Here is a 26,427-nt window from a genome sequence, read left to right as displayed (position 1 = left end):
GGGCACCTTGGCCTTCCCCCTAGTCAAAGAGGTACATGGGCTTGCCTCCTGAGGGCTGCATAAAGTCCCGGAGGCTTACCTGTCTGCTCTTGCCGAGATTCTTTTCCGTTCCCACAGTCTTTTGGAACTGTTGCTCAGGCTTCAACTGGCGCCACAGTGCCATCAAGCCAACATTAGTTTGCTGATGTATTGTCCTCTGATCAATGCCAGCAGCTAGCAGGTCTATCCATATTTGCATATGGGTGACTCACTTGGGCCCTTCCTCCACTGAGCCTGCTCTCTGCTTGGGCACCCCCTGCCATGGGACAGGCTCCGTTTTCTCCGTCAGCCTTCTATGTCCCCCAAAGTGGCCACTGCAGCGGTTACCTCATGTATCCAATGCCCCACATCGGGTGCCAAAATGGCCACCAAGGACCCAAAAACATTACACCGGCGGAGTTAAGAACCGAATCCTTCATCCTGGGCATAAAGTGCTAGTCATTGGGCCCCAGGTATTCAGGCTACAAATGGCTTGCCAAATTCCCAATTCACGGATAACTGGAACCAGTTCTGCACAGGTCTGCCATTGGCTCCCAGTCTCTGGGAGCTCCCCGGCATTATCTCACACTGTCTGGGCAGCAGCAGTCACCTACTCCACCATGGAGTGTTTCCCATGCCCTTGGGCTAGCCGGCGGCTATTCTGCTGCGGTTGCGGGAGGGGTGCAACGTGATGGAGGCTAGCTTCTCCATCTGGTCCAGGAGTACAGACTATACTACCAGCCCCCTCATCCCACAGCTGCAGGAGCCAGGCCGGTATGGGTTCACCTGGCCACTGCCCACATTGCTTACACAGGCCCCGCAGTTCTGTTGGCATATAGGGGCTATACGCCGTGAACTCTGTCACGATCGGGGCTCCTTGGGTGACACCTCCTGGACCCAAGAGCTGCTCATGCTTTACCTTTTGCTGGATTACTAGCCGAGCATGGACAGGACGTGCTTCCTCTACGTCCCAGTCCTCAGCGTCCTCCGCCGTCTCGCTGCGAGGTGCCACTTCCAGCTCCCGTTCCAACTGTCGCACCTGCGCCTCCAGGGCTTCCTCCTTGGCCCGCAGCTCCCATATCTGAGCAGCATCCCGCAGGGCAGAAGCCAAGTTGCGGCTTAAGGCCGTCAAAAACAGCCAGCCAGCCCGTCCGACGGCAGGCCGAGCCTTCTCCGGCACCTGCTCTCGCAGGCTACGCAGAGCCGTCTCGATGCTGACCGGGGTCCCAGCCACGGACTCCCACCCTTCCGCAGGGGCCCAATTCAGCTGGACTTCCGCCACCGGGAACCACATACTAGCGGGTGGCCACATGTCCGTCCCGTCAGCCTCAGGAGCCGCAGGTCCACTCACCTCGGAATCCTGCCGGCGCCAAGTGTATGCAGGAGAGAAACGGCGGAGGCCTGGACCACGGGGCTCGGGGAATTGGGAAAAGGTGCGCGCAGCCGATGGCAAAGCAGACATATTTATTCACTCTGGCCGATAGACGCTGGGAGCGCAGTAGCGCCCCTTGTAGCCGCTTTTATATGACTACTAGACAAAAGCTGCATATAGCCAACAGATGACATACAATGTTTACATTTTGCAGGTTACATAAAGTGTTTGCATACATGATTGGCGCATGCGCTGCCTGCAGCGGACATGCTCAGTCACATCTGCCCAGGAGCTGCCCCGGTCTGATTGTCCATAGTACCTCCATTTGCCTTCAGGCTCCCTTGAGAGCCCGCTCAGAGCCAGCGTCTTCCCCACCGCGGCAGCGGAACTCAGAGCGCCAACCAGGGCTCTGGAGGCAGCGGATGGAGAGCCTCCAACAGGTGCCGCAGGAAAGCAATGCCGGGAGCTCAGCTCGCCGGCGGGCACTTTAGACCGCACGGAACCAAAGTCCTGAGGGAAGCGCGAGCTCGCGGACCGCGGAAAGAGGTGCCCACCGGAAGCGGCCGCGAGACCCGAACATGGCGGCCACCCGGTACCTGTGCTGGGGTCTGAGCCGAGCCGGAGCCTGGCTGCTGCCGCCGCCTGCGCGCTGCCCCTGCCGGGCTCTGCACAAACAGGTATACGGTACCGAGTTCCAGAGCATCTACAGCTTGGACAAGCTCTACCCCGAGTCGCGGGGCTCGGACACCGCCTGGAGGGTCCCGGTGAGCCGGCAGGGTCGGACGGAAGGGGCGTTTTGCCTCTGCTGGGTGACATCAGGAACCCGGGGCGCCAGTGGCCGGGCGTGGAGCTGGTTGAAGGCGCCGCCGCGCGCAGAACGTGGCGGTCGCGGCGGGAGGGAGCTGGTTGCCCGAGCAACCAGGGACTGGGGTCGCTGGGCGGGTCCTGGCGTGGCTCGAGGTGTGCGGACGCCAGGAGAGCATGCTGGATGTGTGTCTCACAGGACCACGAGCTTTTCCGCGTTAGCTCCCTGGCCCCCAGGCCCAAATTCTTGTCCCAAGAGAAAACGTGGGCTTTCTGGCCTTCCAGAGTGGACCACAAAGGCCAGAGGCTGGCAAGCTGTTTACTCCCTTTTGGAACCTTTCGGAAAGTTACACTGTCCATGGCCTCTAGGAACCCCAGCACGCCTGAGGAAACAGGCATTCTTGTTCGTTTCTTCAGGAAGCATTTATTGACAGCCCGCTGTGTACAGGCGCTTTATCAGGCCCCCAACCCGGAGAGAGAGGACCCAGCCAATTCTTTTGAGTTTCCACCTACAGGACTGGAAGAGGACATTCATTCATTGATTCACTCATTCAACAAACTTCTGTTGAAAGCATTCTGTGTGCCTAGGCATTGGGATAGAGAAGTGAGCAAAACACAAAAATCCCAGTGCTTGCCGAGCTGATCTTTTCTAGTGGAGGAAGACAGGCAATAAATAAAATAAGTAATATATAGAGTATGTGAGGTGGTGATAAGTATTTTGGAGAAAATAAAGCCCAGAAGGAAGAAGGAGTGCTAAGGTAGGGCTAGGGTTGCAGTTTTAAGCAGGATGGTCTGGAAAGGCCTCTGAGAAGGTGACATTTGAGCAAGGACAGTAGTGGGGAGATCGGATCCCTGCAGAGGGAACAGCAGGTGCCCCCACCTCAAAGCAGTAGCATGCTCGACTTGTTCAAGGAACAGCAAGCAGGCCAGTGGGAGCAGGGGAGTGGGAGGAGATGAAGCTAAAGAGGAGAGGGAGCGGGTGGGGGAGGCCCGTTTATGTGGCCTACAGGCCTTTAGCTTTACTCTGAATGCGATGGAGACGTGTTGGAGGGTTTGAGGCAGAGGAGCGGAATGATCCAGCTTAGCTTTCCAAGGATCACTCTTACAGAACCTTATAGAGAATAGACTGCAGAATGGCAAGAACAGGAAGACCATTTAGGAGTTTGCAGTAATAGAGGCAAGAGATGATAAGCAGGGTGGAAGCAATAGGGGTCATGAGAATTGATGAGGTTCTGGATACATTCTGAAGGAAAACCTATAAGATTTGCTAATGGATTTTCTATGAAAAGTGGGAATAAAAGAATTGAAGTCTGCAGCCTTGAGTGGTGGAAGGATTGAGTTGCCATTAATTGAAGTGAGAAAGTGGCAATAACATTCATTTGTCTGTTCTTTCATTACACAAAAAGTGTGTTGTGTACCTACTATGTCGGACACGGTTTCAGGCATTGCAGATACGGTCACAAGAAACAAAACAGATAGGGTCCGTGCTTCGTGGAACTTATGTTCTAGTGGAAGGAGCAGACAGTAAACAAGTGGGAACAACATATCAGGTAGTGAGAAGTAATGAATAGACCTGGGTGCTGTCATAGAGAGTGCTGGGGAGCTACTTCAGATTGTTAGTAAGATAGACATAGATGGATGAAATGTTCTAGGGAAAGAGTAGGACAAAGAAAAAGGATTTCAGGGTCATGTCAGTGTTTAAAGGTTGCAAAGAGCAGGCAAAGGAGAGTGAGAAAGTCATAGGGAGGTGAGAGGAAACCTGGAGAGGACAGCTCAGAAGGCAGTGCAAGAGCAGACTTCAAGGAGGCGTGGCCCACCGTCTCAGTACTGCAGAGAGGTGGAGTGGGAGGAGGATTCCACCGCAGATGCTTCTCAGATGCAGACACAGCCAGAGTGGCTGCAGGCGAGGGAGGATGGGCTTGGACGGCCAGAAGAGCTGCCGCAGGGAAGTGTTTGCACTGGGCACGTGGACGTGAGGATTTAAGGCTGGAGAGCTTTGCTACTGAGGAGCAGCACGGGAGAGATGTGGAGGTGAGAAATCCTGGAGCAGGTCGTTCTGTCTGACACAAAGCCTTGAGGCCGATGTGCTAGTTACTGTTCAAGGCTGTCAGCTTGCCCTGTGAGCCTCCTGTGGCCTGAGAAGGGACAGGGCGGCCCAGTAGGTTTGTTGCTCCGGGTTGCAGAAGGCATTCCTTTTGGAGTCTCCCTGATGTGTGTGTACTGTGGTGCCTTTCCCGCCTCCCTGGAGGCAGGCCTCTGATGGTGCCCAACACTAGCTAAAGTGGGGGCAGGGAAGGCTGGAGAGGTCAGCTCCATTTTCCTGGAAGAGTGTTTCTGAGGTGGTACCTCTGGGAGTCTGGGGAAGCTTTTTCTGTCATTCTGATGTGATTTTGCTGGGGACCTGAAAATCGTTGTATTACATTTGCCTTATGGCTTTACATCATTTCTTTGGTTGTCCTGGACCAGTTAGAAGTCACCCAGCAGGTAATATTTATTTGACGCTGTGTATGTTGCATTACAGGATGATGCAAAGCAAGCCAACAATGACATTCCTCTGGGTAAGTAATTTTGTTTTATAAAAAAATCTGTCATTTCCCTCACCCCTCACACATTCCTTCTAGATCTCTCCAGCCTAATGAAAGTAAAGAAACTGTCTTTGGTGGGGGCCAACCCCATGGCCGAGTGGCTAAGTTCGCATGCTCCACTTTGGCAGCCCAGAGTTTCGCTGGTTCGCATCCTGGGCGCGGACATGGCACCACTCATCAAGCCATGCTGAGGCGTCATCCCACATGCCACAATTAGAAGGACCCACAACTAAAAATACACAACTGTGTACTGGGGAGCTTTGGGGAGAAAAAGGAAAAATAAGATCTTTAAAAAAAAAAAAAAGAAACTGTCTTTGGGTATGCAAAAGTGGAGTCTTTGCAGCCTTGTTTAGAATAGCAAAAATGCAAAATGATCATGGAGGCACTCTGCAATGCTGTGTGGCCTGCGGCACAAATGGAGAGCACGGGATGCTTCTGTGACGTGGAACCATCTTTACAAGAGGTGAAGTGATCATTATTTGAAAAAGGTAAGGTGCACAAGAGTCTATGTAGTAAGCTACCATTTGTCTATTGTGTATGTATATCTGAAATGTATACTTTTGTATATATACATAGATCTGAAAGGATGTACAAGAAATTGGATATGAGGACTGCCTTGGGGAGCGGAGAGGAAAGGACAAACTTGGTGGCTGGGCAACAGGAGTGGGGGACTTCTCCCTGTAAACTGTTTGCATAACTTTAGAATCGTGCACCCATCAAGCGTGAGGCAAGGACTGACAGGCGTAAAGAAACAACGAGCCCTTTTTAGATTCAGAGAGTTTATGATGTCCAGAGACAGTGAAAGGAAGAGAAGCCAGAGGTGCCGGCTCCTTGTTGCCCTTGTTCAGGGTGACACTGAAACAAAGAGGCCAGGTGACTACATCACAAGGGAGAGGACCCTGTGGCCACAGCTCGGCAGTGTGTTAGCCTGCAGCTGTGTCCTGAGGCGTGCATGTGGCTGGAGGAGGCAGAAAGCCTGTCTCATCAGACCAGAGATGAAGAGACTGTCTCGTGACAGCGCCCAGGGGAGACAGGGAGGCAGTGGGAAATGGCCATGTGGCAGCCCTCACCTGCCTGCCGTGCTTCTGTGCTCTGGGAGGATCACAGGCGTTCCTGCGAAGACGTCCTCAGCTGCAGTGCAGGCGGTGTCTCGGTGGCCTGTGTGGATGCAGGCAAGGTTGCCGACACCGTGGCAGAACCGTCCCCCTGCAGTACCGCGTGCATTCGTTACCTGTTCAGGAATATTAGTTAATTTGATTTTTCAAAAGGAGAAAAGCCTCTTCGGAGCAGTCCCAAGATGGGTCACCCATCTGCCCGCTGAGGCCTGCTCTCCACCACCATGGCGCCACACTTCTTTGCCGCCCAAAGCATTTGTGGCTCACCATCCAGTCTTCTTTTTTTTTTTTTCCTGCTTTTTCTCCTGGAATCCCCCCAGTACATAGTTGTATATTTTAGTTGTGGGTCTTTCTAGTTGTGGCATGTGGGACGCCGCCTCAGTGTGGCCTGAGGAGTGGTACCATGTCTGCACCCAGGATCTGAACCAGCGAAACCCTGGGCCGCCGAAGCAGAGCACACGAACTTAACCACTCAGCCACAGGGCCGGCCCCACCATGCAGTCTTCTGAAGTTTCCCACTACCACCCCTTCCCTGCTTTCCTCAGACACTATGAGGCTGCTTTTCATGAATTACGAAAAGAGAAGGACAAACCTCATTGTACAGATTCAAAAGACAAACAAAACTGAGACCCAGAGAAGCAGCGGGACTTTGCCAGGATCACATAGTCAGTCAGTGGCTGAGCCAGTGTTAGAAGGAAGGCCTCACAGCTCCAAGTCAAGTACGCATTCATCCAGCAGGTGTTTGTAAACACTGACCGTGAGCGAGGCGCTGGAAACACGTGATGAACTAGACACACTCCTGCCTTCTTGGAGCTTACAGTCTATTGGGATTCCACATCCACCACACTTAATGAAATACAACATTAAACTAAGTTTGTCCCTTAGTCTGAGCTTTTGAAAGAGTCCTTGCTTTTAAATAAACAGCAAAAAGCTAGGGCAGCCAGATCTGGTGGAATGTACTGGACCAGAAGCCGACAACCCAGGTCATAATTTTACATCCTCTGTTGTCTCTGTGGCCCAGACAAAGTCCCTTACTCTTGATTTTATTTATTTATATTTTAATTTTTTTTGCTAAGGAAGATTTACCCTGAGCTAACACCTGTTGCCAATCTTCCTCTTTTTACTTGAAGAAGATTCACCCTGAGCTAACATCCGTGCAAATCTTCCTCTATTTTGTATGTGGGTCACTGCCACAGTGTGGCTGCCGATGAATAGTGTAGGTCTGCGTCCGGAAAGCAAACCCAGGCCACCAAAGTGGAGCGCACCAAACTTAACCACTAGGCCACAGGGCTGGCCCTTGATTTTAGTTTTGACATCTGTAAATAATTTCTGACTTTACTGATCTGAATGTTCTGTTTATATATCAAAAGTCATTGAAAGATATGTAATAGGGATAGTTATGTTGATCGTAAATTAACAGTTTGCACATTTTGCGATGGGATAATCATTTTTTTGGTGTATGTTCTGTTTTACAGATCGCTTGACAATATCTTATTGCCGGAGTAGTGGTCCTGGGGGCCAGAATGTTAACAAAGGTACAGGGTACCTTGTTGTTTTCTTTCATTTTAAAACTTAGCTGAGAGACGGACTTGTTTACGTTCATGTGGAATAAAGAGATTTTTTTAGCAGAAGCTTCAATACCACCAGCTTATAATAATCCTCTTTATTCTTTTGAATGTGGTCTGATTCGCCGGCTCAGCTGTGGGTTGCCAAGACTAGGCTTGGCTTGTTGAGTCTAAACAAAGGGAAATCACAGTGTGAGTTGGCAACCAGCTCCAAGCACAGGTTTCCTTCATTCTTAGGGAACCCATCCCCCCCGTTCTTTTCAGAACCCAATAAACTGTAAGAGAAACAATGGGCATTCAGTTCCTGGAAGTTTATTTTTGTCCAGAAGTGCCTTACTATCTTTGCAGGCTTCTTCTGTGGCCAACTTTGTATCCCCAAATTGATACAGGATAGAAATGTGCCTGGTTGGGTGTCTCACCCCTTTGTTTCAGGATGGTGACCAGCCACCGGATGCTGAGCCCAAGAGTTTCAGTGACCCATGCTCCCTCCTCTCTTTATTTACAGTGAATTCCAAGGCTGAAGTCAGGTTCCATTTGGCAACTGCCGACTGGATTGCAGAGCCTGTGCGACAGAAAATGGCCATCACGGTAACCACTGGCCCCCTTCTTTTTCTATAATCCCTCAGTCGCTTTTAAACCTTTGCTCTGTAGAACTCTGGTTTTGCCTTTGTTCTCTGCAGCATAAAAATAAGATCAACAGGTCAGGAGAGTTGATACTCACCTCTGAATGCAGCCGCTATCAGTTCCGAAATCTGGCAGATTGCCTCCAGAAAATTCGAGACATGATTGCTGAGGCCAGCCAGCCAGCCAAGGAGCCATCCAAAGAAGATGCTGTGCTACAGAGAATCAGGTACTAGAAAATGCCCCAAGCGTCTCAGCCGAGTCGTGTGGCCGAGGGGCCGCACAGGGAAGGAAGGAGGCAGGGTGAAGTCCACGCCCTCCCGGCAGACAGGCGGAGGAGCCCGGGAATGGGAGAAGACCCACCCGGAGTGGAGGCTCCCCGCCAGCTGCCGCCTGCTGATGCGGCTGCTCTGCTTCCCCTGAGCTGCCAGCTCCTCTCCCACTTTGAAAAGCACTGATTGGGCGTCTGGGACTAATTGCCGTCTTTTTGTTTTCAGGATAGAAAACATGAATCGGGAAAGGCTGAGAAAAAAGAGAATAAATTCTACCATAAAGACAAGCAGGAGGGTAGATATGGACTGAAGTCATCCTCCAGAGCCGGCAAAGGCCCTCTTCAGGGCGTGCAGGCAGCTGCAGCCGAGGGAGCTCTAACACCAGCAGGCGACTTCTTTGTTGGTCGTGGTTGTTAACGTTTGTCTAACACTGGAGCCATCATGAGAGTGTTCAATTGCACTGGTTGCAGTCACTGTTTGCAAAGGTCTTTATAAGCAATCACGTGTTGTCAAACCTTAATTATCTATTTGATACATTAGCTGCAATAAAATTCTAAATGCAGTGGGCTTCCCTCTCATTCCAAATGCATCAGAACAGAATTCCTCCCTTTTCTCTCAGTTGAACTCTGCCTAACAGTTATTGACTGGCACTGACTGCTTGTCACAGCCAGGGGGAAACAGAGGAATGAGTTGTGGTGTCTGCCCTCCAGGAATACACAGTCAGGTAGGAGGCAGGTGAGTGGGCATCTGAGCTGGGCCTTGAAAAAGGTAGAGAATTTTAATCAGTAGAGACGAGAGGAGGTCACGTCAGGTGAAGGGAACAGTATGAATAAAGGAGACCCAAGAAAAGGCTGGTGGAGAAGAGGAGGAAGCCATCTGAATGGTGGATTGGTGCAGGAGATTGCGAGAGGTAAGTCTAGAGAGGGAGGGAGATGCTTGATGTGGAGACTCTTGAATTCAAGTTAAAGAGTTTAGACTTGAAGAAATGTAGGTAATAGGGGAGCACCGAGCGGGAAGGAGTGTCGTGAGTTAGGTGCTGTCGCAGTCTGGGGCTTTGGAGGCAGGAAAGGAGTGAGTTGGAACTGGAAAGAGGTTTTTGCAATCCTATGGGTATGGGAAGCACCCAGGCCAGCGTAACAGTAGCACATTCTCTGGCGTGTACAAATGCCTTAGAATGTTCTCTGTCACTTTGATCTACTTCACTCATTTGGCAAATACTGCACGGTGATGCACTAAATGCAAGATAATGCCCTGGAGTGGTACATACGTGAGCAGGGCCCTTGTTATTCATGTAAGTGTAAACGGGAGAAAGTCATCGACCAGTGATTCTTACAAAATACAGAAGATGTGGAAAACATGGTCCCTGTCCTCAGGGGACACAGAGCCTAGCAGGGAGCGGAAGCTCATATGCAAGGAAGGGCAACATACATTAGTTCATTCATTAATTCAACAAATAGTGAAAGCCAGAAACTGGGTGAGGTCCCAGGGGATCAGAAGTGAACAAAACAAAGTCTTTTTCTTCCAGAGAATTTACATTAAACTAGGTAATGATAAAAGCTGAGAAGGAGAATAGATTCCTGTTACAGTAATGTGACCAAAACGTGGTAAATAGCTTAAGAAAGGTCTAAGTAGATTGCGGGAGACAGAGAAGCAGCTAGTTCCAGCTGGAAGGCAGAGAAGATGTACTCGAGGTGCTTGAAAGGGGCCTGAAGGAGGGGAGGGCTGGCCATGCGAACAAGGTAAGAACTTACCACCTGAAGGCTCCAGTGTGGCCAAGGGCCCTGCCTGTGGCCGGGACAGTGAACTATAGTGCCGAGAATGGGCTCTGAAGCCACACTGCCCCAGGTCCGTGCCTGCCCTCCGCCACCCGCAGCTATGGGCTTTGGGCAAACTCCTTAGCCTCTCTGAATCTTAGTTTCCCCATCTGTAAACTAGGGATGATGCTATCAGTGCTGTCTCATCCAGTGGTTGTGGGATTTAGGTGAATAAGTGGTCAATGGCACTGAGCACGCACTCGGGGAAATTTAGCCATGATTAATAGCCCAGTTTGGCTGGAACCCCGGGGATGAAGAGCTGTGGAAGACACGTCTGCCACATTGAGTGGGAGCCAGCTCTAGAGAGGCCTTAAATGTGACAGCTAAGACTTTTAGGCTCTACCCCTCCAGAGGCCGGCAGGGGAAGATTAATGTGACAGTGAATGGACGAGGAAAGATTGCAGGTAAGTGAGCACAGGTTGGTGGACTGACCCATGTGAGCAATCAGAGAACTGGAATTAGGGCAGTGGCAACAGGGACAGAGAAAACAGCAGATGCAAAAGAATTATGGGGACAGAAAATTGGCCCAGGTGGAGTGGAAGCAGGTGTGTGACATGGGTGACGCTGTATATCAAGACAGGAAAGTCACAAAGGCAGCAGGCTTGGGAGGGTGGTTGATGATGAGGACGGTTTTGCCTGCAAGGAGCTGACTGTGGGCCTGAGGTAGTGATGCCCAGGAGGGGGAATGGAGCCCTGGAGCTGGGGAGTGAGGTTGCAGCTGGGAGACGCAGGAGGGAGGGGCACAAGTAGTCTTGGGAATGGAGAGGAGCGGTTGAGGATGAGGCAAGGCGGAACCCGGGGAGAAGGTGGCAGCAGGAAACCAAGAAGGCATCCCTGTGGGTTGACTCTGGAACAAAGTGCTGGAATCGTGAGGCCCTCAGAAGATATTCGTGGCATGTTGAGGGACCTGGAAAAGCATTTGAGACACACAAAGGGGAAGGAGAAGTAAAAAGAAGCAGAACAAACTGGGGGACAGAGTAGAGCACAGGGGTAGGAACCATCCTTAACAAAAACTAAGGGCAAAAGAGTGCACATGGGTGAATCAGAGGCACAACGTTGAGCAGAAGAGGCCAGGCTACCAAAGACTATGATTCCATTTGCACATAGTTCAGCACAAGGCAGGGTCTGGCCCAGTGGCATAGTGGTTAAGCTCACATGCTCTGCTTTGGTGGCCTGGGGTTTGCAGGTTCAGACCCCAGGCACAGACCTAGCACCACTCATCAAGCCATGCTGTGGCGGCATCTCACATAAAATAGAGGAAGACTGGCACAGATGTTAGCTCAGCAACAATCTTCCTCAAGCAAAAAGAGGAAGATTGACAACAGAGTTTAGCTCAGGGCCAATCTTCCTCACCAAACAACAACAAAAAAAACCCCAAGGCAAACCGGCTTTGTAGTAATGAAAGTTGGGAAGGTATTTGCGGGGGCGGGGGTGGGGGGTGGGGAGGAGGGTCTGGTGATTGGCTGGGGGGAGGCACAGGGAGCCTTCTGGGGTGCTGGAAGTGTCCTGCATCTCATCTGGCTGTAACCTTAAGATCTGTACACCTTGCTGCATGAATGTTGCACCTCAACAAACAGACAATTGATTGACTTAAAGGGAGGCATCCTCAAGGGAGGAGACTGGAGCCAGGTAGGTTAAATTATTCCTTCTTGCTGAAGTTAAGGGAGGAAGGAGAAGGTTTCTGCAGACTCTGCCTGTTGGAGGGAGAAAGAAAGGAAGAAGAACGTGTCCAAGTCCCTGTACCCTGGGATGCTGGGGATGGACAGGCAAGGCCTCAACGCAGGCACCACGAGTAATAAATGCTGACCTTGGCTGAAGCTTCTGCTGTTACAACTTTCAGATGTGCATGGGTTTTAATATGGATGTTAAACTTGCGTAACGTTTAAAAATGTTTATTCTTTCTATTACTTTTTGTATAACAGTTTTAAAGTAATAAAATATTAGAGTGAAGTATCTATTTGGCTGATACATTTCTTTTCTATACATTATATGTTTATGTGTATATTTCTATTAGACTGGAAGGATTTGTTCCTCTTAGTTGTATATCGTCTTGTGACAGTGACGATTTTCAGTGTTTATGTTTCAATATTCATGATTGATGCTAATCTCTTCTCGTTCGTTTCCTGTACTACTTTTTCCTAAAATTCCTGGATTTTCTGTCGGTTCTGTAGAGGTGGACACAGTGGCTCGATGGTAGGAAGGAAATGCCTCCAAATCTGAGCGTTCGCCTACCATGGTCCAGGTGGTCGGGCAGCCCCAGCGCCGGCCGCCCGGCCCCCACTGTGCTTCCCGGCGCGGGTGGCTGGAGGTTGGTCAGCTCGCCTCCCACGGTAGTGTCTTCCCGCCTCCTCGCGGTCGTTCGCGAGCTCCAGAGGGCCTGTCTGCGCGCATCCCCGACACTGCATCCCTCGGCAAACGTGCGCCCGGCTGAGCCCTGCCTTGAAGACCCGGAGTCCGGCCGCAGACTAGGAGCAGAGAAGCTGCAAATGTGTGCCGCGAGCCCCAGTGGCCTAATGGATAAGGCACTGGCCTCCTAAGCCAGGGATTGTGGGTTCGAGTCCCACCTGGGGTAAAGGCAACTTTTTGGATATTTCCCAGTTTCAGGTACTGGAGTCCACTCCACCGCTGTTCGACCGCAGTAAAGACCGTGAGTACGTTCGGGCTCGGGAACTGCGGGCCAAAGACTGAAGGGTTCACCCAACAGCCCCCAATTTTGGTATAGCTCACAGGTCAAGACTAGAGAGCAGGACTTGTCCCTGCTTAAGGGTGCAGTGTCCCCAGGACACTCGGGAACGCGGGGGCGAGGGCGACACTGAGCCTGGAGCCGGGAATACAGGACGTGCAGACATCCTGATTGCAAACACCAGGCCCTGTAAGCTGCCCGGCAGAAGGTTGGCAGGGGTCCTTGGGCGGCGCAGTGCTGAGGCACATGGAGCCCCTGGGTCCCAGGTACCAAAAGTTGCTATGGGAAGAGGTCTGAGCACGCACCACCCCAGGTGGGACTCGAACCCACAATCCCTGGCTTAGGAGGCCAGTGCCTTATCCATTAGGCCACTGGGGCGCGATAAGAAGCCAGCGCCACGTGGTCTGTGATAGTGCGTGGTGGCGTGCACCCGCACGCGCACAGATCTCACGCGGTTCCACCACGCCGGCGGCCGCACCGCCACCCCGACACCGAGTCCAGGTCCCGGGAAGCCAGCTGGGCTACGCAAAACGCGAGAGTTCAGGGTGAGGTGATTGGACAGTGTCCGCTGAGACCAGAGGGCGCCCGGCGGCGCGCAGTTCCACGGAGAGGAGCGAACTCCCTGGAAGGCGAGTGCCAAGCGGCCCCAGGGACCGGGGACGGGGACGGGGACGAGGAGGGAGGGCAGAACGAGCCCGCAAACGAAGCCCCGCGGGATTGCTGTACCCCTCGCCACCGAAGGGCGCGAGCCATTCGCCCAAAAGGAAGCCGACCACGAAGGGACTCAAAAAGCTCAATCTTCAGATCAGAAATCAGACGCCTTATCCCCTTAGGCCATGCGGTCGCGACGCCCAGTGGGCCCAAATGCACCGGCCAAGTACAGCCCCTTTGCTAGTGGCGGCGCCGGCGACTCGAGCCGGAGGGGACTGAGCGCGCTGGGCCACAGAGTGCGTCAGAGGGGTGGCGGGGAAGGGAGCCGGGCTACGGTGCTTAAGCCCCGCATCATCGCTGGTGCATCCAGAGATCACTAAATAGGCATTTAGGTAACGGTGTGTACGCAGGGAGACCGCGTGGCCTAATGGATAAGGCGTCTGACTTCGGATCAGAAGATTGAGGGTTCGAGTCCCTTCGTGGTCGAAACGTTTTAATCCCGAGGAGAGATGGCACACCTGTACCTCAGCCGAATCCCAGAACTGTCCTTGTTTTAGACACACACAGGCCTCCGGACCCGCTCCTGACCCTTGCTCCCGTCCCCTGGAGCTGGGAGTGAGGCCTGCATCCGAGCGGCTTTTGCACCTGAGAGCTTCCTGTTGACGTCATTATTCAGCTCCGCGGCGTCACAGTTCAAGAAGCATGTGATCGGCCGCCATTTGCGTGAAGCCCCAGTGGCCTAATGGATAAGGCACTGGCCTCCTAAGCCAGGGATTGTGGGTTCGAGTCCCATCTGGGGTGAATTAACAATTTCAGCAAGATGGTTGTTTTGTGTGTTATTTATAAGGTAAAAACAAAAACCGTACGGCACATTTTCTCTTTTTAATAGCATTCTTTTGCGTGTGTGGATGCCTCGGTTGCAATTAGTTTGCCCTTTCTTTTTGATCAAGCCCGACTACACACTTTGAAAGGTAAACCGATGTGAGGGCGAATGGGGCCCAGCCTCTTGTTACTTCTCTGAATTGGCATCCAAATACCTCGTGAAAGTCCTCTGCAAGCCACAAAGCCACGTGCAAATGAAGTGAGCGTGTTCTGTGCGTGTCCATCACTATAAAGTTAAAAGCAGGTTAAAAAAAAAAAAAGCCCCTGGCCCCTCCCTGCCCGCCAAGCTTCCCACTGGAGGGAGACGGGGCAGTCCAGGTGAGGGTGCTGCCTGACTCCGCGCCCTCAGTCCAGCTGTGGGTTCTGTGTCCATGGAGATGGCATCCACCACCCACTGCCCTGTGCTTGGACCAGGAGGGGTGCAAGGAAGCATGTGTGTGCACGCGCATTGGACAGTGGGAGTAATATTGCCATTCTTTTGTATCAGTCCAAGTATCCCAGGAAACAGATGGCACACTCAACCTAGGTGATCCCAAGAGTGTTTAAAAAGGGACCTTTATGTACATTTATGATTTTCGCACTTTCCTGGATATAATCCTTTAGTAAAACGTTTAATTTTTTCAAAAACTGTACTATTCTGGTGAGGGGTGATTTTTTTTTACCTTGAAGCCCCTAGCTCCTAAGGAGCTATGTGTGGGCTTCCCAGGTTGAATGCCTCACGTTATGTGCGCTTTGGCGGTGGTGTATTTGCTCAGAGAGAGGCTGTATTGTTCCTCAGACTTTCGTAAGTTCTTGACTCAAAAAAGTTTAAGTCACTGTTCCTTATACTTCTGTAGAAGAAACAACAAACAAACGAAGTACAGAATCCTCCTCTCCCTTCTCCAGGGTCACCCCGAATTATTCCTGCGCCCTCTACTCCAAACCGGCCGCCACGGTTTATGGATGCTGCTTGAAGCTATTGCTGGCTCCCAAGCCCTGCCACGTGGCTGCGGCGCCCTGGCCCTAGCCTGCCCTGCTGGACCCACTGCTGCTTTTCTGGGTTTCCGACTTCACTTTTTCCTAAAGCCATCCTCCAGGCCTTGCCTCCGTGAAGCTTACATTGTAGTGAGAGAGAAGACAGTAAAGAACTAAATGAACAAACGAGATGATTTCAAAATAAAGAGAGCCATGGGAAACTATTAGTTGAGTAGCGAGAGAAAGCCTCTGGGTGGAGAACAGCAGAAGGATCACTAGCAATGCTGTCACCTTCAGAGGACTTCTTTACTGTCTTGGCTGATACACTACCTACCTCATAGGGTTCTTGTGAGGAGTAAAGGAGGTGGTATTTCTGTGAACTGATTAGAACAATTCCTGGAAGCTCGTATGTGCTCTATAAGATCAGGCATGGTCGTCCTCATTTACCAATAGACTAGTTTGCCCCCTTATTCAAGGATTGTGTGATACTCTCCACACTAGGTGTGAACCCCTGACTGAAGGCTCAAATTTCATCTTAGATTTCTTCTCTTTCATTCATAGTGAATTCATATTAAGGTTCTTCTAAATGCCAAGCACAGTGCTAAGCCCAGAGAATATGCATATGTCTAAGGCGTAGTGCTGGCGCCCAACAAAGAATCCTTTAAAATCTTCTAGATCTCCCTAATTTTCTGGCGTTAGAGCAGGAACAGCAAATGCCTGATGGTAAGGGTGGAGTGGGAGGTGCAGTTAGCAGGATGCTGTGGCTGTAACGGGGGAAGGAGCACGGCGTACCAAGAGAGAACCCCGGAGTAACAGGCTGCATTTGAGCTTGTGTGCAGCGGGAATCCAGGGGAGGGCTTTAAGCAGAGGAGTAAAAGGACCATATTTGCATTTTGAAAAGATCCCCTTGGCAACAATGTAAAGAATGGACTGGAGGTGGGTGAGAGTACAGGCAGGGGGACCACTTAGGGAGAGATGGGTGGCTCAGGGAGGAGATTACCAAAGCCTGAACAGAAGCAATAGCAGGACCCCAAGAGGAGGAAAGTAAAGATGTTCAGGAAATGGAATCTGTGGGACGTGCAGCCCAAGATGGTGCCCAGGATTTGGGGGTATGGTGGTGCCACACACCCTGGGGAAGAACATGAGCTCAGCGCTGATCCAAGTGCCTGGTTTATTTTTCCCCACAATCTATCCTTTTTTTCATCATAGTTTCTAGTTTCTCCTTTGGTGTTATGCCTAGAAAAACTCTCACTTGAAGATTATGTAAATATTTACCTACAGTTTTTCCTGTTGTTTCTTGTGGGATTTTTAAAAATATTTAAATCTGTAACTGGAATTTATTTTGATTTTTAGTGTAGCGTAGGATCTGTTCTTATTGCTTTACAAATATTTAAACACTTAGATCAGTGCCTTTCCCCAGTGATACAAAATGCTACTTAGATACAGGTTATGGACTTTTTCTGAAGGTTCTTTTCTCTTCCGTTGATCTAATTATTTTTAGCTTTTTATGCAACTTAACTATGAGTACTAATTTATAACCCAATTAACTTTTAAATATTTTTCACTTTTTTCTTATCTCTATCCTGATTTTTCTGTAATCAAAATGTATTGTGTAATAAGTTTTTATATCACACAACTCAATGCTATGAATGTTTTAATGTGAAATGTTCATATTATTTTTATCTTCCAAGCAGTCTGTAATTACATACTTTATTGCTCATTGATTCAAGATTTAGGAGAGTGTGTTTCAATTTCCAAGTGGCTGCATTTTTGTATTGTTTTGTGTTATTGTAGTTTATACTTTGACTATTAATTGTTGGTTTTATGTAATATTTGCTCTGGGATTAGTTGATGTGTGCTATAGTTTCTTATTCTTTTTTTTTTTTTTACTTTGAAGCTTTCTTTATAGTCTAATATGTTGTCAGTTTCCAGTTATTCTGTTCGTATGGCTTAGAACTTACTACATAAGCTATTAAATGAGCCTTTTTATTACAGTCTGCTATAGTCTCATTTGTTTTGCAAACGTCAGAATTTTTACAACTGCTATGTTTCTTTTTTCTTTGTCTTTTTTTTGGTGAGTGAGATTCGCCTTGAGCTAACATCTGTGCCAGTCTTCCTCTACTTTGTACGTGGGATGCCGCCACAGCGTGGCCTGACGAGTGGTGTGTGGGTCTGCACTGGGGATTCAAACCAGCGAACCCCAGGCAGCAGAAGCAGAGCACATGAATTTAACCCCTTCGCCACTGGGCCAGCCTCTCTAGCAATTTCTTTTAAACTTTTTTTGGTTTATATATTTTAATGCTTTTTTCAGTACATCAGGTTCCCATCATTATTTTTTTCATGTGGATGGTTCCCTTTATTATTTAAAAATTACATTTGACCCATTTCATGTTTTTGTCTCATTTCTACTATGCTAGATAGTAATATTATAACTACATTTTTGCCTATCCTTTAAAAATTTTTTATGAAAATTTTCATACAGAAAATAGTACGTGAACCAACCTAGATTCATCAGTTATCAAGATTTTGTCACATTTGCTCCATTAATCCCTTTCATCCTTCTCTTTTTAAGAAATCCCAGACATCACATCATCTCCCCACTACGTATTTCAATATTCATCTCTTAATTATCTTTTCAGTTAATTGGTGCAAAGCAGGATCCAAATAAGGTCCACACACAGGATTTGGATGTTAGGTCTCTTAAGCCTTTTTTTTTTTTTTTTTTTTTTTGAGGAAGATTAGCCCTGAACTAACTGCTGCCAATCCTCCTCTTTTCACTGAGGAAGACTGGCCCTAAGCTAACATCCATGCCCATCTTCCTCTACTTTATATGTGGGACGCCTGCCACAGCATGGCTTTGCCAAGTGGGGCCATGTCCACACCTGGGATCTGAACCAGCGAACCCTGGGCCACCAAAGGGGAACATGCGCACTTAACCACTGCGCCACCAGGCCAGCCCCAAGCGTCTTTTAACCTAAAGCTCCCCCTCCTTCCCTCATCTTGCCCCACTCCATTGACTTCTTGAAGAACAAAAGGTCAAATGTCCCACATTTTGGATTTCCCTTTATTTCTTCATGGCATCATTTACTGGTTCCTCTATCCCTGATATTTCCTCCGAATTAGAAGTTAGTTTTAATGCCTTGATTAAATTCAGGTTCAACTTTTTGGCAAGAATCCTTTCAAATGGTGCTGTGTATTGAATATAGTATATCAGAAAGTACATAATATAGGCTTGGCATCAGGTGACAACCTGATCACTGTCATGTCCCTCATCAACCTTTCCTTTAATCATTTTCAACCATTGATGATCTTTGCCTGAGCAAGCTGTTTCATCAGGGATTACAAAGTAGCGATTTTACTGTTGTTACTTTTCTTTCCCCGTTTATGAACTGGAATACTTTGTAAAGAACTTTCTCTCATCAACTAGGTCTATTGGTTTATCTTGAAATACAGTTGTTCAAAAAGGCAGGATAAATGTGTAAATTTTTTTCCCTCAATGCCAGTTTTTAGAGCAATGACTTGATTGACACATCCAACTCATCCTTTTTTAAAACTTTTTTTACAGGATGGACAGCTTGTAGTTGGCTTTTGGGTTGACCCAGTTTGAGTTTTTGCCTCCTAGTAGGGATCTTCACCAATTCATAATTATCCTAAGGATGTTTGGTTCTGTATGTGTGCTACTTTTGGTTTCGCTGATTTCTATCTTTAAGTTTTGCTATAGAGGATGTACTTTATTTTCCTCTCTAGTGACTTGAAAAGCATCCTATTTTACGAGTGATTATTTTTAACGTAAAATCAACACATGCTCAATGCAAAAATTTCAAACAATCCAGGAGGGTATAAAATTTAAAAGTGCCCCAATCCTAGCCACATGCCCTGGACTCAGCATATTCTCAGTTGTTCATTGCTGTTCCTTCCAGTAAATCTTCCAAAGGTTCTCCTCTGATACTAGAGACTCCTCCCTTTATCTACATATTTTTTGAGGAAGATTAACCCCGAGCTAACATCCACTGCCAATCCTCCTCTTGTTTGCTGAGGAAGACTGGCCCTGAGCCAACATCTGTGCCCATCTTCCTGTTTTATATGCGGGATGCCTGCCACAGCATGGTTTGATAAGTGGTGCTAGGTCTGCGCCCGGCATCCAATCTGGCGAACCCCAGGCCTCTGAAGCAGAGCATGAGAACTTAACTCCTATGCCACCAGGCTGGCCCTGAGACTCCTCCCTCCATGTTACAGAACTTTCATAGGACTCATGTTGGTTCTTTCCTTGAACATGAGTTCTAACCATACTCCAGAAGCAACCTGAATGGCTTTTGCTTAGATTATCCCTGTTTTCACTGGTCTGCATCCTTAGATCTTCATGGATGGCTCGGTGCCAGTTCAGTGATTCACAGCCTGAGGGGAGGGAGTGTGTGGTACTCATTTTTCTGTTTTGTGCATTCAAAGTCTTCTGGCACAGCTACCACTGAACATCACAGATTATAACTAAAGCAGCTCCAAGCGGAAGACACACTGCCCCTCATCTACATATTACCTTCAACCTAGCCCCTACCCCTACCCGTTAGGGGTGATGGTGCCCAAGCTCCCCTCTGCTCCTGTCCTTTAAATTGCTTTCTTAAGTGCTATCAGCCATTGTTGCTCTTCTTCAATAAAGTCCATCCGTAATCCTTGATAGAAACGTCACAAAGTTGTTGGCCTGTGCATGCTACCCTTTCCCTTCTAGGTTTTCCCTAGGATGTAAGCCATATCAAGTGAGATGCCTTTGCTTAGATCACTTTCTTACGTAGAAACTTCCTGGCTTATCTCATTTAATCCTCATTACAACTCTGATGTTTGTAAATGAGAAAAGGAAAGTCCCAAGAGAGTAAATAATTAACCTAAAACTAGCAATTAAATGGTCAGGGGAGTAAGTGGTAGGCACACCAGGTCCTCTGACTTCAAGGGCGACAGAACTCCTTCCACCACTGCACCTTACTTTAAACCACCTGTATTTTCTGGCATTGGTCAAGAGTCCTGCTAACTATAATAAACAGTAGGAATTTTTAAAATCAGAAGAAGGAATTAAAATAATTTTCTATGTTCAAACACAAAGCTGTAACCAGTTTTAACTTTGTGACAAAATTTCCTTTTAAACCACAATTATGGGGCTCGCCTGGTGATGTAGTGGTTAAGTGCGTACGCTCTGCTTTGGCGGCCCGGAGGGTTTGCGAGTTTGGATCCCGGGCGCAGACCTACACGCTGCTCATCAAGCCATGCTGTGGTGCGTCCCACATACAAAATAGAGGAAGACTGGCACAGATGTTAGCTTAGCAACAATCTTCCCCAAGAAAAAAGGAAGCCTGGCAATAGACACTAGCTCTGGGCCAATCTTCCTCACCAAAAAAAATTTAAAAATTAAAAATAAACAAACCACATTTATGCTGAAGAGCTGAAGCACAGAAAAGCCGATCCCTGCTGCTACTCACCCTGCTGTTACACCTGCAATTTGGCCCATCTGTTCTTCTGACTCACTAAGGGACAAAGGAGCACTCCCTAGGGACCAGTGGTTTGAAAGCAGAGAGGAAGTTCGAGGGAATCAGTAGATAATGAGTCCTCTTTACCATATTCCAGTGAAATACACTGTCCTCGGCCCTACTGTTATTTGTGAGGACTGCAGCAGCCCTGGGCACTCAGTAATTGACTCTACTTACTCTAACCGTTAGACATCCGGACCAGCCACACCTGTATGCTCACCTTTCCATTTTAACAAAAATCCCCCTTCCAAGGAGGTCACCTCAGAGTTCTACCTATCTCAACCACAAAGGAGCAGACACACATAGCACTATACAATTATTTTTAATGTCCGGAGTTTACAAGACGAGCACCAGAGCTTTCTCCCCAACTCCAGTTTATAAATTCTCAATTGGCTTGTGAGGCCAATAAGGGTACTTCTTCTTGTCTAATTTGGTTTCTGGGAAGACTTCATTCAAGTCCTCAATGGTCATCTGATCAAATGGAATTATGTTCTTCATCTTCTCCAGCTGGAAAGAAAGGAAATGTGTTAAGATAAATAGGGCCACAGAGATACAAAAAAGAATCCAAGGCAGGTTGCTGCCACTAGGTGAAAGATGTGTGACTGTGAAAAGAGACAAAACTATTACCAGCAACAGCCAAGGCTTATCCTTACCTCCTTCTCATATTCCTCAATCCTGGCCTTTGAGAGAGACAAAAACTCAGCACAGCTTTTCACCTTTAAGAGAAGAGAGAAATTCTGTTTTGAAACCAAGTTGTACTGTCCTGACTCTGAGGCTCCCAAGGTATGAGAAGTCCCAGAGCCCACTCTTGCCTTCCCACTCTGTATGGATAATACGTGGCTGCCCTGCCTACTGGGGGAGCTTGCTTTGAGAGGCAAACTACAGCTTTTTCTAAAGGCACACAGAAGCCCGTTCAGGAGAACAAGAGTACGATGACAGGACCAGGGTTCTTCAGCGAGTTACTCATCTAGGCAACCTACAAAAGGCCTGCGTTTCATAAGGGCCAGTTATTGAACGGTCGGGACAAGTCGCCTGACCACCTAGCCAGAGGTCTCTTTGGTGGAGCGACTGGGTTCCAACATTTGGTCGTCAGTACTTTCAAGCAGTTAGGTATTTGAATCCTACCATGGATAATCTTCCTATTCAATTCCAATTCCTTAATTGTTTTTAACAGCTTTGTTGAGGTGTAACTGACATACAATAAAATATACCTATTTAAAGACTACCACTTGATAAGCTTTTCTTTTGAGGAAGATTAGCCCTGAGCTAGCTGCTGCCAATCCCCCTCTTTTTGCTAAGGAAGACTGGCCCTGAGCTAACATCCGTGCCCATCTTCCTCTACTTTATATGTGGGACGCCTACCACAGCATGGCATGCCAAGTGAGGCCACGTCTGCCCCCGGGATCTGAACCAGCGAACCCTGGGCCACTGAAGCAGAACATGCAAACTTACCCGCTACACCACCGGGACAGCCCCCACTTGATAAGTTTTGATATATGTACCCACGTGTGAAACCAACCCCACAATCAAGACAGTGAACAAATTTATCAGCCCCCTCCCTCCCATTCCCAGGCAACCGCTGATGTGCTGTCACCATAGATTAGCTGCATTTTCTAGAGTTTTATTTTATTGCTCCTTTTAATTCACTCTGCTGTAACCTAACCACTAAGAAATACAGAGCCGTCAGGAATTAGAATTTTAGAATAAGTAAGAGTCTTAACTACTTACATCTTCTTTTTCAACAGCATCCACCTGGACAGTATATTTATCCTCCGGCACAGGAACCTTCAGGGCATTAAACTACAAACACAGGGACACTGAGTTGTCATTAATATACCCAGGAGCCCACAGAAAGGGCTCAAAGGCGCTAATCCTTACAGATCATATCAAAACACATTCTCCGTTCCAAGAGGAAACCAGTATGCGTATCGGGTGTTGTAGTGGAAAGAGTATTAGACGGGGCACAGGAGCTCCCATTTCTTCTCTGCCCTGTGACTGACTAACTGGAGACCTCGGACAATTCTTTATTAGGATGAGCCTCAGTTTCTTCACCTGAAAAGAACAGTTGGACTTGATGACCTTGAACCTTGGCGTTCTAAAGAAATTCTGATTTCTCTTTTAAGTGAAACCCTAGTGGGCTGATCGGTGGAAGTACTGTTTGCATGATGGAGATGGAGACGGGCTCTTCAGAGGCTGCTTAGGGTTGTCGCCCCAACACTGAGCACTGTACCTGGCACAGAGCAGGCCCTCGACAAGCACCTGTTGAATGAATCAAGAACTATATACTGAGGTTTAACGTGTAATTATCAGAAGAGGATAGGTGGATGAGAAATCACAGCTAGAAAGGACAGTAAACAACAGCAGAGAAATGAAGAAAATGGTGAAAGGTAGAAAAGATGTCAGTTTGTTCTAAAGGGGGACAGGTTGGGGGCTAAGAAATAATTCAGGAAGAGTTCACGGAAATATTTAACTTGACAGCCGTCTGGCTCCCTGATTTAAGGCTATACTGTACTGTTTCTTTGGATAAGAAACTGGCTGAATGAAGAAAGCCTGAATTCTCTGCACCTATTTACCATTTCAATCTACCACTGCAAGACCTGCGGCCACACCCATCTCTCCTGAGCTTCCTCTGGGGTCTGAGTGTTAACGCCAGCCTTCTTTCCTCACTGTCATCCTCATAGTTTCTACCATCCTGCTCCCTAGCTGGAAACCACATTACAACACCACTGCTCTAGTCGCCTGAAGTCTCACCTTCTTCTCAAAGTCATCTACCAAGCCCGCCTTCGCCACGTTGGCCTTGTAGTACGCCCAGTCGATAGCTGGTGGAGCCTCAGGCAGAGTAGCCAACCTGCTCACAGGGAAAAGCAAAGACTAAGATTGCCGCATGAGCAACAGAAAATCCACACAGGAATTTCCCTGTTCCTTATTCTGATGGCCTGGAGCTGTGATCACACTTTTCTCTAGGAGACATCACAGGAATGTAAAAAATTTAATTTCATTTGCAAAATGCATGGATTTCTTTACACTTTCTGTCAGAAGAGCATCAGAAATTCACATGTAATTCCAGAGCACTGTTTTGTTTCCACAATCAGTGGCAAGTTGAGAGGCTCCCTCTCAGAGAGGTACTGACCTGGAGGTGAGGGTCTCATTCCAGGATTTCAGGGAGTTGGCAATGGCCTTCTGGTTTCGGGGTATGATCTCCCCAAAAGCTACCCAGTCAATGGCTTTTAGAGCAAGTTTTCGCCCAGCCATCTTGCAATCCTAGAAAATAAAATGGATCAGATCAAAAATTTGGCTCCTAGAAAGAATCTTCTAAAGGGCATTTTAGAAACATGCAAGTCTTGGGGCTGGCCCTGTGGCCGAGTGGTTAAGTTCGTGCGCTCCCCTGCAGGCGGCCCAGTGTTTCATTGGTTCAAATCTTGGGCGCGGACATGGCACTGCTCATCAAGCCATGCTGAGGCAGCGCCCCACATGCCACAACTAGAAGGACCCACAACGAAAAATATACAACTATGTACCAGGGGGCTTTGGGGAGAAAAAGGAAAAAAATAAAATCTTTAGAAACATGCAAGTCTTTAAAAAACAGACCAGCATCCTCTGAGTGCTTGGTGGGTAAATTTATCAAGTAAAGGAATTACGATTAATAAAGCAGAAAAGGAGGACAGGTTAGCTTCTCAAATTCAAGTTGTGCAACCTGGCATATAAACATATTCTTTCTCCTAGATGGTCCTCCCTGTATTCCCCAACTCCTAACACATCCTTACAAGCCCAGTTCTCTGTTTGCTCTCCATGTGCCTTTAGAAATATTGCTGGGGGCCGGCCAGGTGGTGCAGTGGTTAAGTGCGCATGTTTCGCTTCAGTTCGGATCCCAGGTGTGGACATGGCACCGCTTGGCAAAAGCCATGCTGTGGTAGGTGTCCCACATATAAAGTAGAGGAAGATGGGCACAGATGTTAGCTCAGGGCCAGTCTTCCTCAGCAAAAAGAGGAGGATTGGCAGCAGATGTTAGCTCAGGGCTAATCTTCCTCCAAGAAAAAAAAAGAAATATTACTAAGGTAATACTCATGCATTGCATACAAGTTAATAATTTAGATATATTTTCCATTCCGATTGTGTTTTATTCACTGATTCTCCAGTGCACAAAACCTGACACATACCCAAGTTTCAACAAGGCTTAGTTAAATAGAGCAGAGTCTCAGCCAGAATTTCCTCACCTGAAAATGGGGATAATATCAGCCCTGCTTACCTCAGAAAGCTGTTAAAAGTAGCAAATGAAATTGTGCACATCAGTTTGCTCCACAGTCTTATACAAACTTCAGAGGCTCTTTACCCCCTCCCTATCAGACTGGCAATATACCAACATCTTCTTATTCATGTCTGATTATCCCCTGCTGCACTAACACACACCGAGTACACTAGCAATACCCTTAAAAGCGGTATTCAACACATATGTGCATGTGAGAGAAGATGGAGAGTGATTACAGCCATCTTTTTTTAACCAAGAGAGAATATGGAAAATAGTCAACTTAAACGAAATAAGATCAGTGTCACACATTAACAGGAAGACTGAAACGTCAAAGGTCTTTACAAACCATGGGGTGGATCACAAGGGAGGTGGAAGAAATCTTTCCCAGGATCTTAAAAAGAAACTTGCCAACACCTGCCGTTTCCTTTCTTTCCCTCTCAGGACAGCTTATGTTTCCCGGAGTGGAGGTGAGAGCAGGTGACTCTCAAAGATGCCAGAGAAATGAGCGCTCTTACAGAGACTTTCCCAGCACCAGTAGCAGGCAGGCTGCATAAACGAACGGACTTTCGTCTTTCATTTATTGCTGAATGCCCGGCGCCTGGAACAGGTCATGCACATAGGAGGTGCTCAATGAAAACATGTTGAACGGGTAAGTGCACCCGGCACTTGAGAAGCTCTGAACGCTCCACACACTCGAATGCGGGAGCCCTCGGGAGCGAGGGGAGGGCGCAGCCTTCAGCCCACTGAGTGTCCCTCTGCAAATTAATGCTATCTCCGGGTAACGTTTCCCCAGCCCCCAAATCGGACTACTGAAGTCGCCCGCGCTGGCGGCGGCCTGAACGAGACAAGGTTTGTGCAGGCGCCTAAGTCGGCGGCGGCCGGGTCACAGCCTGATCCCTGCGACCTCGCGCGCTGGGGACGGGAGGGGAACGGAACGCGGAGCAAAGCCGCGGCAGCTACCCCCAGGCAGTCTGCCAGCAGAGCCTCAGCAGGGCCCGGCGGCCTCGGCAGGGGTGCGACAAGGGTCGGTGCGAAGCTCGGAGGCGGCAGGGCAGAGGAACCTGGCAGGGAACGGGTCCAACACCCAAAACCCCACTCACCTTCACCGACCCCGGCAGCCCGCAGTCCCCAGCAGCGAGCAACGGAAGTGGGTCACCGGAAGGCCTCCCCTCAGCCAACCCCTAAACGAAAGGGGCGGACCTTGCTTCTCAGGTGAGCCAGTAGAGATGAAGACTGGCTCCGGAAGTCCCGCCCCCGAGAGCGGGCACGGCACCTCCACTGCGCAGGTCCCCGGGCGCTGGTTGGGGGCCCTCCCATCCCTCTCTCCCGGCC

The 26,427-nt window shown here is 48.7% G+C and overlaps 2 protein-coding genes, 1 long non-coding RNA gene and 4 other non-coding genes across 15 annotated transcripts; 5 read left to right on the top strand and 2 right to left on the bottom strand.

The window, feature by feature from the left end:
* The first annotated feature begins 1,667 nt into the window (after window positions 1–1,667).
* Window positions 1,668–8,914, top strand: MRPL58 (mitochondrial ribosomal protein L58). Of its 3 annotated transcripts, none has more exons than XM_008513232.2 (6): window positions 1,668–2,154; window positions 4,716–4,752; window positions 7,370–7,429; window positions 7,965–8,047; window positions 8,140–8,309; window positions 8,578–8,914. In XM_008513232.2, exons 1-6 carry the CDS (start codon window positions 1,969–1,971, stop codon window positions 8,660–8,662), a joined length of 621 nt encoding a protein of 206 aa, XP_008511454.1. In that variant the 5' UTR covers window positions 1,668–1,968; the 3' UTR covers window positions 8,663–8,914. The 3 variants fall into 3 exon arrangements, with proteins under 3 accessions (XP_008511454.1, XP_008511455.1, XP_070416127.1); XM_008513233.2 differs by having other exon boundaries at window positions 1,695–2,067; XM_070560026.1 differs by having other exon boundaries at window positions 1,969–2,154; window positions 8,583–8,914.
* Window positions 8,915–12,665: 3,751 nt separating this feature from the next.
* On the top strand, window positions 12,666–12,738 carry TRNAR-CCU (transfer RNA arginine (anticodon CCU)). The gene has a single exon. It is a non-coding gene; the product is annotated as a tRNA-Arg (tRNA).
* Window positions 12,739–13,154: 416 nt separating this feature from the next.
* On the bottom strand, window positions 13,155–13,227 carry TRNAR-CCU (transfer RNA arginine (anticodon CCU)). The gene has a single exon. It is a non-coding gene; the product is annotated as a tRNA-Arg (tRNA).
* A 30-nt stretch (window positions 13,228–13,257) lies between these two features.
* LOC139073835 (uncharacterized) lies at window positions 13,258–17,334 on the top strand. The gene is made up of 3 exons (XR_011522909.1): window positions 13,258–13,478; window positions 14,058–14,347; window positions 15,268–17,334. It is a non-coding gene; the product is annotated as an uncharacterized lncRNA (long non-coding RNA).
* On the top strand, window positions 13,914–13,986 carry TRNAR-UCG (transfer RNA arginine (anticodon UCG)). Its single transcript has one exon. It is a non-coding gene; the product is annotated as a tRNA-Arg (tRNA).
* On the top strand, window positions 14,229–14,301 carry TRNAR-CCU (transfer RNA arginine (anticodon CCU)). The gene has a single exon. It is a non-coding gene; the product is annotated as a tRNA-Arg (tRNA).
* Window positions 17,335–21,155: 3,821 nt separating the features above from the next.
* Window positions 21,156–26,327, bottom strand: ATP5PD (ATP synthase peripheral stalk subunit d). Of its 7 annotated transcripts, none has more exons than XM_008513240.2 (7): window positions 26,196–26,288; window positions 25,007–25,063; window positions 23,980–24,110; window positions 23,601–23,697; window positions 22,578–22,649; window positions 21,503–21,565; window positions 21,156–21,356 (listed from the first exon to the last, which is right to left on the bottom strand). In XM_008513240.2, the coding sequence occupies exons 3-7, from the start codon at window positions 24,099–24,101 to the stop codon at window positions 21,225–21,227; spliced, it is 486 nt and encodes a 161-aa protein (XP_008511462.2). In that variant the 5' UTR covers window positions 24,102–24,110; window positions 25,007–25,063; window positions 26,196–26,288; the 3' UTR covers window positions 21,156–21,224. The 7 variants fall into 7 exon arrangements, with proteins under 7 accessions (XP_008511462.2, XP_070417605.1, XP_070417601.1 ...); XM_070561504.1 differs by lacking the exon at window positions 25,007–25,063 and adding an exon at window positions 25,064–25,104 and having other exon boundaries at window positions 26,196–26,278; XM_070561500.1 differs by lacking the exon at window positions 25,007–25,063 and adding an exon at window positions 24,614–24,754 and having other exon boundaries at window positions 26,196–26,276.
* Window positions 26,328–26,427: the final 100 nt, after the last annotated feature.

The sequence above is a fragment of the Equus przewalskii genome, chromosome 10, assembly GCF_037783145.1.
Source record: "Equus przewalskii isolate Varuska chromosome 10, EquPr2, whole genome shotgun sequence".
Lineage (NCBI taxonomy): Eukaryota > Metazoa > Chordata > Mammalia > Perissodactyla > Equidae > Equus > Equus przewalskii.
The sequence above is the reverse complement of the archived record's forward strand: the minus strand, read 5'-3'. Positions and strand labels throughout refer to the sequence as shown.